Genomic DNA, 18,996 nt, shown 5'->3' with positions numbered 1-18,996 from the left:
GTCATGTCCATTTGAATGCATATCACATGCTGAATACTTGGGAGATGAGCTCCAGGACAGATGAGCATTTTGTTATATTGATAACAGAGGAGAGTGCTTAGAAAAGGATGCTTGCCATGACTGATCTTATGGGTGACATCCCGGATAGCATACCGACCTCTAAAAATACCATATTCACTTAGTTCACTCGTAGGTTTCAAGTTTTTAAACAGAAGCACCCATGTAGTAGCTCACAGCAGACGGATTCCACACACTGGGGGAATTTTCACAAGTTAGTTTTCAAGTACAGTGTTCCTTTCCTATCCAGAGGCAAGGATGATCAATATGACATCTTTCACTGCTTTCATAGCGGTGAGATTGCAGAGGGAGGCAAGACATTTCCAGAAAGTGACTTATGCCATCGGCATTTCACAGATGCAAATGGGAGGAGGATGAATCTCCTTAAATCCAAATATTGCATGGATATTTGCAGCAACATTTTGAATAGGAAGAGTTGGAACTGGAGGAAGGTGGCTGATGAACTATGTTTTGGATAAGAGTCTCCCCAAATCAAAATGCTTGGTCTGAAACATGTAGTGCTATTGGGAGATGGTGGAACCTCTGAGTGGTGGAGCCTTCCGGAAGGAAATTAGGTCATGGGGGGCATGCACATGAAGGGGATCTGGGGACTCTAGCACCTCCCTCCTTGCTTCCTAGCTGCCATGAGGTGAGCAGCTTCCTTAACTACTGAGTCTCATCGTGATGTGCTGCCTCACTGCAGGCCCAGAACAACATGACCCACCAACCATGGACTGAAACCTTTGAAATCCAAGATCCCAAATATTTCTTCTTTCTAAATTGATTTATCTCAGGTATTCGTTACAGCAATAGGAAGCTGGCAAATACATGAATGTATTAGACCTGGAATGTGACTACTCTACCTTTGACACATGAACCAGGAAACAAGAAATTATCCATTCTGATGACCCATGTGGGGCATGAATCACTGAGGATGGGAACCCAAAGACCAAATGGTGATAAGCCAGGAGGATAAAGAGAGAAGGATCAGAATGGACCAAAACCAGACACATTTCTTCATTAAAGCCATTCTTGGATTTTGTCCTATCTTTTAGGGAGCAGGATAAGGTGTTGACACTATAACTGCACTGGGTATTCCTTATTGTCCCATGCGCATATACTTTTGGCTTAACTGACTATAGTTTGCATGTTTTATGATGTCTTTGGCTCTCCAAGGATCCCAGATTCCCTGTGGTAGTAGGAGAACCTAGTTTTTCTCAGACCCTCAGTTCAGATCTGACTGAGGCCTTATTTGCTGTGTCTTTATACAGTTGTGACTCTTTTTGTGCTCACAGAAGTGAGCAATGATCCAGGATAAGTAGGGTAATAGGACAAGGTAGGGCAGGAAATGGTCCTGTGGGAAAAGAAATAGGCCCAGGAATGCATGGGAAAGTGGATTTCACACTGGACCCACAGGGAGACAGCTCCATTGCAGATGTAGGATATGCAGAGACCAGAGCTGAGAAATTGAGATAAGCAAAAGTCATGTATGACCACATTAGAGGGGATGGGATGGTGCCACACATGTCAGAGGGGTGGGTGAGAAGGAGAAGGAGAAAGGATAAAAACTTGCAGTAAGGGTTTAAAACAAAACTTTAATATGAATGACTATTACTAGTGTAAATGTTTGATCGTAGGCCTGGAAGAGATTGTAGTTAACTTTACTTCCATCTGCCATGGAACTGTGGACACAGAAAGGAGCTTATCTCAGGCTGGGTACTACAGGAGCCCACCCACATTCTGTCTAGGTTTGTTTCCCCCCCTCCCCAATCATGGTCCACATGGTGTGAAAAATGTGTTGTAATGGAGGGCAGATGGGAATGTCAGAGAGTCAACAGTGGGCAAATCAGAAATGGCCTTTGGAAACTGGTTGTTGATGGGAAGTGAGAAACTCAGGGCCAGGCTGTGATGAGGCAGGAAGGGGAGAGACCAGGCTAGTACTCTGCTTGAGGGCTAAGGGGGAAGGAAAGCAGCCCAGAGAGGAGCTGAAGCAGGGAAATCACAGAGGAGAGGTGGAGGGCAAGGAAGGAAAAGTAATGCCTCCATTTTGCCCAAGGGCAGTCTCTGATCTCAGGCTAAGGGAGCACATTTACTCAAAGAAAAGCCATCACTGGATCTTTCTTTGAGGCCCTGGAGGAAAACCCTGGCCTTCTCCTGACACACCTCATGCTAGCTGCGAAGGTATTTCTAGAAGAGTCACATGAAAGTAAGCAGGGTACTGAAAGGAAAGCCAGTGTGGAAGCAAGTGCGGCTGGGCCGGCCGGGAGGTGGAGGTGGAGGCGGCTCCTGCCGAGAAGACAGGGGAGCTTTGTGTGTCCCGAGCATGAGGAGCTCCCACTTCCCCATCTCTCGGGTCTGCCACATCCCGGCGACATGCAGGGGCTCCTCTGTTCTACTCTGCTCTTCTCTGGGCTGGCACAGGTAAGTTCTTCTCTTTCCCTTCCAGAGACTCTAGCCATTCCCAGTTCTTCAGGCTAAAAATAAAAAAGGAAGAGGATGGGGGGAAATTACTAGTGGAAACACTTCATGAGAAATAGGAAGCCATTTTTCTCTCCAAATAAAGTTCTGCTTGAGTCCATTAGTTTCATGAGAGAAAAGTGAAACGCTTCTCCCTTTCAGGTTAAGGCACTGATGCGTACTTTCAATATGTCTGAAGAGCCCTCGACTTTATGTATTTTATTCAAGTAAAACATGCACTGTGGCCCTGGGACAACGGCAGAGCTGGCTGCCACCGTGGAGTAAACACTGTTCCTTCATGCAGGATCCAGGCTGGGGCTCAACTTTCCAGGGTAGTTTGTAAAAATGTGCAAAAGAGCCCTGGAAAAATGAATTTTGGCAACAACTTTTTTTTCAGTTAAGCCTGTCCTTGTTTGAAAGGAGTACTTTGGAACAAACAGACATTTTTTTTAAAGTATTCTGTTACTTTGTCTTTTCTCGATCCATGTGTTTATCACTTTTGTGTGTGTGTGTGTGTGTGTGTGTGTTGTGAGAAAGGGAGTCAGTCCATGGAGACTTTGAAATATTTCAAGCAACAGACCAAAGGGAAGTTTAATATGAGCAATTCATTGCCTCAGTATTTTTTAATGAGAAGATTAAAAACAGGGTGACTTATTTATTGATCCATTTACATGGTTGATATTGTTGGCACAGGAGACAGCTTTTGAAATCTGGTGATTTAGAAAACATGGAAGTGTCTGAGTTAATAGCTGATTTGGGCAGGGAGCAGTAGATGTGCGTTAGAAAGCAAGGAACTGGAACTTGTTATACTCAGTATCGAGGGATTTAAGATTTCAAAAGTATCATGAGGTGGATGTCAGTGGTCTGGGTCCTGCCCCCTGTACCCTAGGGGGAACATTTCTTCAATGGGAATGAGACCCGGCTCTCTCTCTCCTATTCCACTTTCTGAGAAAAGGCCTTTTTCATTATGGAAGGAGCTGCAACACGTTCCTAAACAGCAAGTACTCCAATATGGTGAGATGAATACATAATACAAAATAAAAACAAACACAGAAAGGTGTTATGCTCAGGGTAGTAAGAATGTATTATTTTGTGCTTCACTTTGCTTTTGTGAAGTTTTCATGATGCCTACCATTTATTGAACACCAGCTGTGTGCCAAGCACTGTGCTAGGCACTTTGCCCATCTTAACATGCCAAGCAGCCTTACCAGGTGCATATATCAGTGCCATCTCACAGAGGAGGACTGAGGCCAGAAGGTCAAATGATAAGAAGTCTTCTAAGGCCACAGCTTGGCTAACACTCAGATCTGGTTTTGAAATGCATCCTTTCTCTTGCATCATCCTAAGGACTCTTGTTGTCTTCAGATTTTGTTTTTGAAAACAATCAAAAAGTGTCTGAAGAAAAGAGAAAAATATAAAATTTTTTGTATTCACCCACATATTTGCTTTTCCAGTTCTTTTTGTTTCTTTGATTTCTTCTTCCTTTGTTTCTTCCTTCTTCCCTTTCTTTGTTTCTCTGTATGATATCAAACCAGAAACATTATATCTCTGAATTATATATTAAACTATTATTAAAAATTATATAAGTATATAAAACTATTATTAAAATACATATGAACTATATATAAAATTATTTTTTAAGATGGGGTCTTTCTAAGTTACCCAGACTGCCTCCAACTTGAGATTCTCCTATCTCAATCTGAGTAGCTGGGATTATAGGTCAGAGCCATCATGTATTTGTGAATTTACTATCTATTGTAATTTTCTTAACATTTCTTGTGAGCCATGTCTTTTAGAGGCTTCTCTCAGTTTTTGTTTATCTTGAAATGTCCTTTATTTTTGAAAGGTAGTTTCACTGGATATCGAATTCTAGGATGACAGGTTCCTTTTCCTTTTAGCATTGTCTCTGGGCATCTTCTTTACCCTTTCCTTCTCTTCCCTCTTTTGATGAGAATTCAGATCTTATTGTTGTTCTCCTGTCTGTAGTGCTTCACTCTTCTTAGGCTACTATCACAATTTTCTCTTTATTTTTGGATTTCCACAGTGTTACCTCCTGACCTCAGAGATGATCTAGAAATGCTTCAAGACTGGAAAAATATAGGGCTTCCCAGGTGGGCAGTTTAGGGAGTGGATATTTTATTAGGGAGCTACAAGAAGAAAAGTAGAGAGGAGAAACCTGACACAGGAAGCCTAGTAAGCAGCAAGGCACAGGTGTGCTACGAGGTAGGCATGGGCCAGACCTACCAGCTACCATGCTCAGAAGTTTGAATTTTACACTGTAGACAGTAGGGAACCACCCAGGGGATTTATTTAAAGAGAGGAGTAATAAAACCAGATATGTTTTTTAGAGAGACCCCTTCAGTAGCTATGTAGGAAATACACTTGAGAAGTTATTTTGGAGGGAGGAAGACCTAATAGGTACAGCATAGTAGTGCTTAGTAACTGTGAATTGGGAGAGAAAATAAGCAGAATGTCCCACTAAATGGCTGTGGGAGGTGAGGAAGAGGAACATGATCAGAATGACTTCTATTTCCTGTCTCTAAACTTTGGAGAAGTCTGGGGTGAAAGGTGGTGAGTTTTGGATCTGAGTTTTTCCTTGGAACATTCAGGTGGAGCTGTCTGGTAGGCAGTCAGCTACATGGGTCTAGATCTCCCTGGAGGAGTCTAGGCTAGAAATTTAGTTTTGAGGTTATATAGAAAGGAGGCTGAAAGCAAGGGGGTGATGAGATTGACCAGACTAACCATAGAGAAGAGCGGTGACTTATGATCATGTAACACCAACCTAGATTGAAAAATCAAATTTGGATGAAGAGGATCCTGCTGAGGAAATGAGAGAGTATGATGAAGACAGGAAACCCCTGGGAGGACCAGGAAGAGGAAAACCAAAGGAGAGGGGAGGGATAAAAAGGGAACGTCAAAAACTTAGAGGGCAGGGGCAAGGAAGAGGAGACTCTGTGAACATGAGGCCAGCTGAGAGCCATCAACCTAGCATCTGAATCACTTGTGAATATGCCTGAATCCCTGCAAAATTGAGAAGTAGGAAAAAAAGAAAAGATTTTAGGTTGCAAATGTTTTAGGATTCTAGTTCCACCATTTCTACTCCCTCCTTCACTTTTGTGTTCTTTATCCCTTGACCCTTCTCCCAAAGCCCAGCATTGTCCCAGTCTCATCAAATCTGTTCTCACATTGTGTGTTCAGCTTTTGAAGGGTGGATGAAGCGTTGCTCTTTTTCTGGGGTTCACTTGATTTACTAATGATGAAAAAGAAAAGTTGAGGGTTTAATGGTGGAGCTCCACACTAACTCTGCTCAGTGTAGCATTTTTGAGGTTTTGGTCTCTGGATCAATCTGCCTGCCCCAAGTTCCATCAAGTAAACATTGAGAGTTACTTAGGTGAACTACTTGCTTGGCCTTGGGCTAGATGCTGGTAGCACACCCAAAAATGCCTTCAAGTGCCTGAGGATGGGTACATCTATGATTAGTAAAGGAGACAGGCACTCACATGGATAATTTCAGTTGGAAGACATTTATAAGGCGGGAGGTTATAGAAAGCTTTCTGGGAGAGGTGGTACCTAAACAGAGTCTTGAAGGATAACTAGGTGAAGAAAAAGTGAGTTTTGGTGAAGAATGTCCCAGGCAGGAGAAATAGCCTCATATATGGAGGGAATTTTAGGCCCTTTGACTTTCTGTAAATTAAGGTATGGAAGGCCTACCAGAAATGAATATTGTGCTTTGGAGCCTTCAATTTTCCTGTAAGCCAGTGACTTTTGGGAGTGAAAGATAGGGAGAAATCCAGAATGATTTCCAGCTTACTGGTTTGGGAATCTGAGTGGATGGCAACACCATTAACTAAAATGGGAATCGATGGCTAGCCACAGGGCAGTCTGAATGACTTCCTTGAAGCTCGTTGAAGTGGATATACTCAGGAGCAGTTAATGAGTTGTAAGCTTAAGTGGTCTAGACTGGAGAAGGAGATTCCAAGATTTGTTTGGTATCAAAGCTGGTTTCCAGTGGGACCTGCCCTGGGAAGCAGGGTTGAGAGCTAAGACTTGGGACCTGCCTGCCTGGTTGAAATCCTTCTTCTACCACTTACTTGGTATGTAACCTAGGACAGGTTAAGTAGGCAGGTCCTCAACACCCTCATTTATAAACTGGGATATATAGTTCCTATATATCACCACAAATTTTGTGGCTCAAAACAACATGAATTTATTGTCTCATAGTTCTGGATATCAGAATTCAACAAATGGGTCATATAGGGCCACAATCAAGTGTAGGCAGGACACAATGTCCTTTTAGGAATGACCCGACTCCTGCCTCTGCTTCTGTCATCACATTTTCTCCTCTGATCTGCCTGTCTTCCTTTTGAATGGACTTGTGATTACATTGGGCCCACCTGGGTAATCCAGGACGATACTCACAGGATTCACTTGATCACATTTGCAAAATCCCTTTTGTTAATATGCAAGGAGGTACAGGGGCCATGGTGCATGCCTGTAATCCCAGTGACTTGGGAAGCTGAGATAGGAAGATTGCAAGTTTGAGGTCAGCCTCAGCAATTTAGTGAGGCCTAAAGCAACTTGATGAGACCCTGTCAAAAACAAAAACAAAAAACAAAAAAACAAAAACAAAAACAAACAGCTGGTGATGTAGCTCAGTGACAAAATGCTCTGGGTTCAATCCCTAAAACAAAAAACAAACAAACAAAAAATACAAAGTGGCATATTAACAGGTTCCAGGGACTAGAATGTGGACATCTTTGAGGGGATCACTATTTACCTGTCACATGGGATAATAATTTCTCTATACTATGGTATAAAGGTTAAATGAAGGTAAAGGCCAAGACACAGAGGAAGCATCATGTTCTTATATTTAATAACTTTTTTTTTTCCTTTTTTGGAGTCAGCTAGACAAGTATGAAGCAAAAACCTTGCTCTCATATTCTTGATGCAGAAATCAGAAAATGAAAAACTAAACTACACAGGTAATGAGGCAGGTAGTAAGATGTGTCTGGGGAAGGGGTTGGGGTAGGTTGTTCTTTTATGAAGAGAGGTCAGAGGGCCTTACTGAGAAATTTGAGCAGACCTAGAGAGCGAAAGCCTGGTCTAGGGGCAGAGCCTGCGTGAAGTACTTCAAGAGTGAGGAGGCCACTGTAGCTAGAGCGAAGTGACCAAGAGGTGAGCGGGAGTAAGTGAAGAAGATTGGGAGTGAGGGCCAAATGGTGTAGGGCCTTGGAGAGCTGTTTGGGAAGCCATGTCCTTGAGCAAGGAGTGGCATGATCTGGCATTTTTTTTTTTTTGCGGGGGGCACTACTGAGGATTGAACTTGGGGGCGCTCAACCACTGAGTCACATCCCCAGCCCTATTTCGTATTTTATTTAGAGACAGACTCTTTTATTTAGAGACAACTCTCACTGAATTGCTTAACATCTTCACTTTTGTTGAACTCACGATGCTCCTGCTTCAGCCTCCCAAGTTGCTGGAATTACAGGCATGCACTATGCATGATCTGGCATATATTTTTTTTCTGGGTCTGTATATGTATTTTTTCCACTTAGCATAATGTTCTTCTGTTTCATCCATTTACCAACAACTGCCATAATTTCATTCTTTGGTAGCTGAGTAAAACTCCATTATATATATTTTTGCTATTTTCTTTTGTTATTTTTGTATTTACTATAGTATTGATATTATACATTTCAATTTTTTTATATTCTACCTTCAAATGAAATTATACCATTTCATTGTCAGTAAGACCCTTACAATATAGTATGCCTCCATTTTTCCTCTACCAACATGGATGCCATTGTGGCCACGCATTGTACTTTTACAATTTTCAAATTAGTTTTTATATTTTTTCAAAGATATTTTCACTGGATGTGCAATTCTAGGTTGACATTTTTTTTTTCCTTCAGTTGATTAAAGTTGTTATTCCATTACCTTCTCGATTGCATTCAATTTGTTGTAAATCTTGCTTTTCTTCATTGTACAGTGTATCATTTTTTTTCTCTGCTTGCTCTAAAAATTTTCTCCTTACCACAAGTTTGAGAAATTTGATTATGTTGTGTTCTGAGTAGTTTTAGTCATGTTTCTTATCATTATTTGAGATTCTTGGACCTATCGATAGGTTTATCATTTTCATCAAGTTGGAAAAAACAGAGGACTTTCTTTCAAATATAATTCTTGTTTCCTTTTTTGTCCATCTGAACCTTTAACACCAGAAATATTAGTCTGAAAGTTGCTTCACAGCTCACTGATGCATTGCTCATGTTTCTATTATTGAGTTTTTTTCTATGCCTTTTATTGGTATAACCTCAGTTCATTAATATTTTTCTTCTGCAATGTCAAATATATTTGTCCTATCCCATACATTTTTTAAAAATATTATTTTTATTGTACACAAATGGGATACATACTGTTTCTCTGTTTGTACATGAAGTAAAGGCATACCATTTGTGTAATTATACTTTTACATAGGATACTAGTGTTTGATTCATTGTTATTTTTTCCTCCCCCCACCCCTCTTTTCCCTCTACGCATTCTTACCTCCTTCCCACCCCCAACTGTGTGTCATCATCCACTGATCAGGGAAATCATTCATCCTTTGGATTTTTGAGATTGGCTTATCTCACTTAGCATGATATTCTGATCTGGCATATTTTAAAAGACTCATTCTGACTGCTGAGTGGACAAAGAAGATGGCAAGGTGAATTGTTAGGAGGCTTCTAGAATCATCCAAGTGAAGAGTAATGGTGACTTGGATCAAAAGGATAGCAGAGGGAATGTTATGGTCAGGAGAGGTGTATTTTAAAGGTAGGACCAGCAGGAGTTATTGACAAGATTGGATCTAAAACATGAAAGATCTTAACATGAAATGATCTTAACTACAAGGTGTTTTGGAAAAATAGTGAAAGGGCATTTGCTCAAATAGGAAAATATGTGGAAAAGTAAATTGAGGGGGAAATTGGGAATATGTTTTTGGTTGTGTTTTTTGCTTTGCCCATTAAACACCTATGTAGAGATGTTAACTAGGCAGTTTGAGTCTGAATTCAGAGAGAAGTCTGGGTGGGAGATGAGATATGGTGGGGAAAGGTACTTTGGAGTTAACCCAGGGGGCTCCAGTGTTTAGACATCAGAGAGATGAGAAGAAAGTGGCAAAGGAGATTGAGAGGGAGCAGTGAGAAAGAAGAAATAAGAAAGCAGCATCTTGGAAGTCAAGTGAAGAAAGTATTTCCTGAGAGTGAACTGTGTCAATGCTGACGATACTATAACTCAACACATTCTATTCAATCTCATTTTGAGAAATCATCTATTCTATAAGATCTCTGAAATTACTTTGAGGAACCATTTCTAACATTGCCTTTATTATCAAAATAAAGTTCTGCTGCAGGGCACAGGGCACGGGGCCATTAGACACAACTGAAGGAGGGCCCAGAGAAGCATCAGAAGCACATCAGCGTAAACAGTTTTGTCACTGGCCCTGCAAATGTCCTCGTCAGAAGCCCCGCTGCCCTCCTGGAGTGAGTTTGGTAAGGGATGGCTGCGGATGCTGCAAAATTTGTGCCAAGCAACCAGGGGACATCTGCAATGAAGCTGACCTCTGCGACCCACACAAAGGACTGTATTGTGACTACTCGGCAGATAGGCCTAGGTACGAGACCGGAGTGTGTGCATGTAAGTGTCCTTTTCTGGACCCATTGGAAAAGGCTGAGTCTAGACAGATGTTCTTCCTTTTCAATTGTTAATTTGAAGTGATGAGTTTGGTCTGGCTACATACAATGTGGGTTTGTTTTTGTGAGCCAGTGGGACTGGCTTCATCGTACTGAGCAGCATGGGAAATAGGCAGATACCTAACACATGTTCAGAAACCTGTTATTTTCATTGCATTGAAGCGATTTTGCAGTTCTTCTCAGGTAATTGCTTATAATGCTAAAGAACAGGAGAACACATATGTAGTCTGACTTCTTGACATGCCACACAATAATGGCTTTTGTTAACATTATCAGAAACTATCTGAATTCAGCCTTTTCTGTAACTAAAAAATAATCCCATTTAAAATATATGAATGTAAAATAGTAAGGTTGTATATCAAGAACTCAGTTTTAATCTCAGCCTTGCAAGTACAGCCGTCAACTTCCTGAATCTTTTACTGCAGATTTACAAAAAAAGAAAGTGGTGTCACCCCAAAGCACAACTTGACCCTCAGCTTGTTGAAACTCAGATGCAGATCTTCTGTCACACATTGGCAATGATCCAAAATGACAAGTCATTTCGGATAAAAAAACAAAATTCCGAAGGGAAGAAAACTCTATCAGCAGGGCAGTTATTCACTCTACAGAAAAGTTCAAGTGGGAAGGAAATTTACTGCCAGAAGTTAGGTTGTGAACATGAAATGAGCGTACATCTTTGGAATCAGACTGACTGTGAAGAGACCATCTAGTCTGGCAAACTGACACCCTCGTCAGCACCATATTGTATTAAGAACAAGAGATCTAGGTTGCAATCCTGGTTGTTCTAACAGAGTGACCCTAATCATGTTGATTAATCTCTTTGTGCCTCAGTTACATCACATGTACTTCCTAGTTTACAGAGCTGCCTGGGAAGATGAAATAAATGACATAAAACCTAAAATACCTAGTACAGTATCTGGTGTACAGTAGAGTTTCAAAAGCGTTTCTTATTTATGGAAATTGGTGAAAACATGACCTATTAAATTAAATATAACAAGTGGTAATTAATTAAAAATTAGCTGCATCATGGAATCTGAAACCACATCAATAACCTTTCAACTTGGTGACATTAAAATATCCAAGACCCACTGGGAATGGGTCTTTTGCTTGCATAAATTTATCATGCCATGCATTGGTTTACTGTATTATGTAGATGTTCAAACTAGATTTCATTATATATTATTTTAAAAATCCCATTGATATCATTCTCAGCAGAAAATTCTACATACTGGGTAGCAATAAAGAGCTCAGAGGTAGATATTTTTTCAAAATTCTAGTTTTCACTTTAAAGCTTGAATTCTACTGTTGCAACAAATGCTGTCAGTTGTTTTCCTTGAAGTGACAGGATTACTCTGTTCATTTCCAAGAAAACGTCTCCAAAATACCCAAGTCTGAATAATCAGTTTATCTGTCAATTGTTTCAAGTAAAAACCCCACTAAAAAACTGGCTAGCCTGTCCCACAATTTGAATAATAGCATGGGTGTTTTTCCTCACGATGGCCATTGTACTTTAGTTCACAGAATGGTCCACACATACTTCTGATTTTGTCATATGGAATATTAAATAGACATGTATTCAATGTATTCAATTGAATGAGATTAATAAGTTTACCATGCTATTAAGGACAGTCTTAGGTAAAACTAGCTTTTTTCTTTCTAAGCACAAGTGCATGCAAGAAAGAATACAACTACATGTACAGTTTGAATCATGATAATGCACAAGTTTTAGCTATCATTGTTTTTGTATGTTCAGTGCAAATAGCAACAATGAAAAACATCTATCACTAAGGTTTTCTGTTTTGGGGGTGGGTACGGGGGATTAGACCTAGGGGTGCTTAGCCACTGAGCTACGTCCCAGTCTTTTTAAAATATTTTATTTAGCGACAAGTCTCACTGAGTTTCTTAGGGCCTCACTAAGTTGCTGAGGCTGGCTTTGAGCTCTTGATCCTCCTGCCTCAGTCTCCCAAGTCACTGGGATTACAGGTGTGTGCCACCACACCCAGGCTGTCATAGTATTTTGAAACTCTTGACCTCACAGATTCCCTGAAAACATCTCAGCTACTGCCAAGAGGTTGGTGGAGCACATTTGGAGAATTGTTGATCCAGAAGGTTAAGAATATACCCCAGAGGAAGTAAAAATGTCCTTTAATTTTCTGTGAGTTACCTTGCCATACTTTAAATTATGGTTTCTTTAGACATTCACTTATCCTGACTTCCTAAGAATATATTCTAGTCTATTGTTGAGTGTCTGCAGAAATTTCCATCTCACCTGGCATTAAGTTCTCTCTCCAATTTTTAATCAACTCACTGATTTTTAAAAATTAATTTTAGTGCTCGCCTAGCAAGAGTGAGGCCCTGGGCTTAATCTCTAAGTACCTCACCAAACAACAACAAAAACACCTCAAAACAAAAAAACCTTTTCTCCAGAACAGGGTTTTTATTTGGTTTTAATTCTGATAGTGCCTCTTTAATCTAAAATTTTAAACTTTAGACAGATGTTCTGTGAAGGGGATTCCAAAAGGGCCTTAAAAATCTAGAGTTGTAAAAAAATATCTAGAGCTTAACTTCAAAAAAGAGATAGTTATATCTTTTAAGGTGTATAATTGGAAGTTCACCTATTTCAAGTTATGGCTTCTTTGACAATTTTCTCTTTTCAGACCTTGTAGCTGTTGGATGTGAGTTCAACAGGGTTCATTATCAGAATGGCCAAGTGTTTCAGCCCAACCCTCTGTTTAGCTGCCTCTGTGTGAGTGGGGCGATTGGATGCACACCTCTGGTCATACCTGAGCTGGTTGACAGTCATTGCTCTGGAGCTAACGGGGGAAAGAAGTTTGATCAGTCCAAGTGTGGCCTGGGACCATTACAAAGGCAGCTCTTGACAAGCTACAAGACGATGCCAGGTGCTCATACATAGAGCTATTTTTCATGTATTACTTGGTGGCTTTATGTTCCCTTTGTGCATCACAGGTACCGAGTGAATGGATGGTTAGCGTGAGATGTAGTCCAAGTGTACCATGCTACTCAGTCTTTGTCTCAGGCAGGTGTATTCTGGTAAAAATATTCCAGTTTTAAAAAGCTCTATTTAAATCAGGAAACTCAAGTTTTACATCTCTGCTTATTCCTAACCTTGCCTAAGGAAAATTGACCAAATATTGTTCCCGTGTTATCCTGGGAAATCTTCTATTTGGATAGTTTTAATACAGGCAGGAAGTTTGGCCATCCAGTTCTCCAAATTTTCAAAGGCAAACTTTCTATATGATATAAGCAGAAACGCAAAGCTACTGAGTTAAAAATATGAGGACTAACAAATTTTGAACTTGTAAATATTGTTTCTAAAAAATAGAAAACTGATATAAAGTCCTTTTATTCACTCTAAAATTGAAGTTCAACAATTTACCACTTTTTCCTAAATACATGCCTCCCACACAGGCTTTTAAAAGTAACTTACCCAGGTAGGTAATCAGACAAATGAAATAAGCATTTATTGACGTTTGCAGGTGCAAATGGAATTCTAGTTTGCTTTCAAGTTGGCATCTTCTTTAAGTGTCAAGTACTTTGGGGTCAGAAATTTCAAAAACACCAGCAAATGAAGCACAGGAGAGGAAGGACTCAAAAGGGGTGATGCTGATGCCGGTTTCTTGCTCACATCTCTGTGTTCTCATCCAGAAATGAAGAATGCCTTTTTAAAAATTTACAGTGTAGTGAAAATTGTCATAGTGATACTGAATATTTGTATATGCTAAAAACTCTAAGCTTTTTATTATGGGGATGGATATTCAATAAAAGCAACTATAATCAGAGAAATGAGTTTTAGACATTTAAAACTATGAAAAAGAATATACTCAGGGACTCTGATTATGACAGTTAATTTGAAAAAAATATTTACCAGGTTGTGGTGAATTTTTCTCTACCACACACGATTATTTAGTTACTGAAATGACACAACTCACTCTCCAAAATCTTAAAATTTATGAGCCAAGTTATTCCCTTTTCTTTATATATTTTGGTGCTAGGAATTGAACCCAGGGCCTTGCACATGCTAAACACATTCTACCACCGAGCTATACCACCAGTCCCCAAATTGTTCCTTTTGCAAAATGTACAAACAGTTGGTTTTCTGTATAGGATCTGAGTGACTCAATATTAAGATTCTCAGAATCTCAGAGCAGCAGTTTTCCATAAGTAAAGCCCTTTGGATCAAGTTCGAGTTGGTCTCCTTTGTGGAGTTGGATCAATTTCAGTGGATTCACTTGAAGCCCAATTGGGAGAGCCATCCCCTGGTCATTCTTGGTGGTTAGGTTAGGTGATTTGCTATAAAAAATGAGATGATCTCCTCAAGACTCTGGTATTTGAGAGTAGGCCTACTTACATTTCAAGGAAAGTATATGTTCAATCTGATGTCTCTTCCTTTGCTTAACTGTGAAACTGTATTTATGATCCTCACAGGAATTTAGTTTTCAAAATTAACCACAATGACAAAAACACACTTTTAAGATATATTTGATAGTAACATATAGTCTATGGTTGGAATCTAGCTGTTGCTACGTCAGTATGAAGCATGAAATGACATTTAATGCCCTCATACTTTCCTCAATGCTCATGAACACTAAGCTTTTACTTTATAAATCTCTATAGTTTCATGCATTTTAATTAATGTTAAATTACTGAACTGCAGCTCTTGTTTAACTTTAATTAAGGTTACTGGTAATGCAATAATCTAACCTACCTTTATTTATTGCAGATATGTGACAAGCTTGTAATCTTCCTGCATGGAGGTCTTTTCTTTCTTTTTTTGAGATGGGGGTCTCGAACTCATAATCTTTCTGCCTCAGCCTCCTGGTCAGCTGGGATTACAGGTGTGCAACCACCCTACCCAGCTTTGCATTGAGGTCTTTAAACTGCTGTCTGCCTTCCAGGTATCTTCATGTTTCTGCTTCCTCTCAACTCTATGAGCATTGCAAGATCCCACTGTAATAACACTGAAAGCAGGATCATGCTATCATTTTATTCAAACACAACACATACTTCAGAGTGATATTTTCTATCAAGAAGGCATTTTTCTGGATCTTTTTAATTTTAAATTGATATTTTGAAGTAATAGTCAGAACTTTGCTATGTTTAACTCAGACTTGATCACAACCTTACCCCCAAAGCATCCAATATAAGATGTACATTAATCGTAAGGAAATGCCTTGAGACAATAAACCAACACGCAGTTTGCTCAAATGAACCAAGGGCTTGACTCATTCACGAGTGTAGCAAGAATCTTCCAAAGAATTTACATGGAGAGGGAAGTTATTTTACCTTCTCCCTTCTGTTTCTCTTAAGCATTAGACAGTGGAGTGGCTCTGTCCACTCTTTCAAAGACCTATCCATAGATCCATTCATTCTTTTTTTTTTTGTACTGGGGATTGAACTCAGGGGCACTTGACCACTGAGTCACATCTCTAGCTCTATTTTTTGTATTTTATTTAGAGACAGGGTCTCACTGAGTTGCTTAGTGCCTCACTTTTGCTAAGGCTGGCTTTGAACTCAAGAACCTCTTACCTCAGGAGTCACTGGGATTATAGGCCATTCATTCTTTCCATAGGTGATATGAAGTGGCTAGCCAATGGAGAGAGCACTGTGGACTTGATACTATAGGGAATGAGACAAATAAGCTGAAAGATTACATATTTGCAATGATTTAATATATAACTTTTATATTTTAGATTTTAACATATGAAATTTAACATGATCATACTATTTTGATTCATATCTTGAATTCCCTAATCCTAACATTTATTTCAATATCTGTTGAAATAATATCAAGCATGAGGCAGAATCAAAAATGTATACATCAATCAGAACATAAATTTTGGTTTAATAGAATGGGCTAGAATCATGTAAATGAGTAAAGCTATTCAGTTTTTTAAATATAAAGAATTTTTATTCCTTCTAAGAAATTGGACTATCATACTTGATTAAAAGATAATTTGGGTTGCAGGAAAAAGGGAAATAGAATGAATTAGACTATAAGCTGCTTTTATTCTGAGTTACATTATTCACAAAAATCTTTATTATTAGCTTAATCATTAAAAATGATCTGTCTACACAAGTTCATAAATATGTATGTATATATATATATGTGTGTGTGTGTGTGTATTTTCTCTCTGTTTTAGCTTTTAGGAATCTTCCACTTATTTGGAAAAGAAAATGTCTCGTGCAAGCTACAAAGTGGACTCCCTGCTCCAGAACATGTGGGGTGGGAATATCTAACAGGGTAACCAATGAAAACAGCAACTGTAAAATGAGAAAAGAGCAAAGACTGTGTTATATTCAGCCATGCAACAGTAATATATCAAAGACAGTAAAGGTAAAGTTTAATTAGATTTAATTATAATTCAATATTCAGAAATCCCTAAAAAATTATGTGTTTTGGAGGGAGGGTTAGTGTTTGATTGTTGTAAAAATAAAACCTCCTCACTGAAACAATCAAATTATCTCAGAGGAAAACATTAATCACATTTGGTGGGTAAAGTTTTTCCTAGTAGAGGTAATGTTAACCTGTTGATCCTAGATATTCTAACATCTTAATAATATGGGTCTTGTTTTGTCTGATTTGTTCTGGTAACTCTACAGGCACAGTGTTTTCCAAGAGTAGATCCTTGATTCTTCCTTTCCACAGTAATTCTACATAGTGGAATCAAAGAAATGAATACAGAATTGTGGTTAAACAGATATTAAGACCATCAAGTAGAGAAGATCTGATCTTAAGTTATATATCACTAACTTTAAAGTAGACCACACCATTTCTAAAATGCTCTATACTTACTAGATAGTAAACCTGTCAAAGGACTGTGATAATATATTTACCTTAAGATTATGTTGATATAACTAGAGCTGGTCCCACTTTTTTTTTGGTACTGATGATCTAACCCAGGGGTGCTTTAACCACTGAGCCACATCCCCAGTCCTTTCTTGAGACAGGGTCTTGCTAAGTTGCTGAGGTTGGCCTTGAACTTCTGATTCTCCTATCTCAGCCTCCAGAGTTGTTGGGATTACAGGTGTGTGCCATCACACCTGTTTGGTCCTATTTCTTAAACTAGACAAGTTAATTGTCTCAAAGGAGTAATTTTTAGAAATGCTGTAAAATCCTTCTGATTACCAACACATTCCCTATCTCATTAGCAAGCTGACAACCCAATTTTAAAGGGATTAAGATATATGCCATAGTCTTTGATATTAAACAAAACAAAGAAATTTCCACTTTTGGGGAACTGAATAAAGGACAGCAAGAAACAATGAAGAGAGTGTCTTGTGATATGATGAAGTGAACAGAGAGGGCAGACTTCTGGTGAGAGGGGTTTTAAAGGAAGAGAAGAAAGGGTGCTGGAAGTCACTAAATAGCAACTAATATTAATGCCCCAGAAATAATTGTTATTTTTTCAGTGCTGGGGTTTCAGAAATAATTTTCTCTGTACATATGTGCTATTAAAATGTTTTACACAATATTTTTGTTACTATAATCAAATTTAAGGAATGATTTCTTAATTTTATGTATCTTTTCAGATTCCTAAAGGAAAAAGATGCCAACCTACTTTCCAACTCTCCAAAGCTGAAAAAATATTCTTTTCTGGGTGCTTAAGTACTCAGAGTTACAAACCCATTTTTTGTGGAATATGCCTGGATAAGAGATGTTGCATTCCTAATAAGTCTAAAATGATTACCATCCAATTTGATTGCCCAAATGAAGGCTCATTTAAGTGGAAGATGCTCTGGATTACATCTTGTGTATGTCAAAGAAATTGCAGGGAACCTGGAGATATATTTTCTGAGCTCTTGATTCTATAAAACTAAGCACATGGGGGAAAAGTTAAGGTTAGTTATCATATAATCAAAAAACTTGAATGGTTATAAAAGAGTGGCAATATTTTGAGTTTAAAACAGATTGCTTAGCTATTCTCAGATTACTATATTTAAGATATCAGAATTGTCTAAGAGAGGTTCTAAAAATATATATAAAACTTGAAAAACCTGAAATTGAACTCATTTTAAAAAATATATCCTATAATGCATATAATTTTGGTACCATGTAAGCAATCCATATATAATAAAAAGTCTCATAATTTATAAGAAAACATTTTATTCTACAAAATAATCTGGAACGCTTTGTTGACGATATGTAAAAAGTCATATTAAATTTTTAAAATTTAATCTATATGTGGCAATATGGCCTAGGCTTTCATCAGATGATAATCATTATAGGACAAACAAGATTCTGTATTCCTGAATAGGAAAATAAGATTAAACTGTAAATATATTTATAATTTTTATTGCCCTATTATTCTGAGTATCAGTTAAGATTTCTCTTGGGAAAGAGAAAATGAAGCTTCTTTGGCTACTGTTAACAAGTGTACTAGAAATGTTTATAACTAAATACTATGAAAAACTAAATTTCCAAGATAAAAGACCAAGAATAGTATTACTTTGCAAAGAAAAGAAACTTAAAAGCAAACACTAAAGAAAGCACACAACAGATTAGTTTGTCTTGAAAATAAAGTGTTCTTACAAATTACTTCCTTAAATTATATGACTAAATATAGTGTTAAAGAGTCAAAGTGGCGATTATAGTAACTGGAACAACTTCACTAGAGTATAACATGGCCAGTGAAGAAAATATCAAGCTTGGTAATGTTTTATTTACTTATATACTTGTGACCTGTAAAACAATAACATGTAGCACTGTTTGAAAATTTGAACATTTATTATAAAA

The 18,996-nt window shown here is 38.4% G+C and overlaps 1 protein-coding gene across 1 annotated transcript; it reads left to right on the top strand.

The window, feature by feature from the left end:
• Positions 1–2,430: 2,430 nt before the first annotated feature.
• On the top strand, positions 2,431–18,913 carry CCN6 (cellular communication network factor 6; the record flags this gene model as incomplete). Its single annotated transcript, XM_079149202.1, has 5 exons — positions 2,431–2,478; positions 9,891–10,185; positions 12,899–13,141; positions 16,403–16,596; positions 17,793–18,913. The coding sequence occupies 5 exons, from the start codon at positions 2,431–2,433 to the stop codon at positions 18,072–18,074; spliced, it is 1,062 nt and encodes a 353-aa protein (XP_079005328.1). The 3' UTR covers positions 18,075–18,913.
• Between the last annotated feature and the right edge of the window lie 83 nt (positions 18,914–18,996).

Source organism: Sciurus vulgaris (assembly GCF_902686455.1).
Source record: "Sciurus vulgaris genome assembly, chromosome: 7".
Lineage (NCBI taxonomy): Eukaryota > Metazoa > Chordata > Mammalia > Rodentia > Sciuridae > Sciurus > Sciurus vulgaris.
This window is presented reverse-complemented; position numbering and strand designations above follow the sequence as displayed.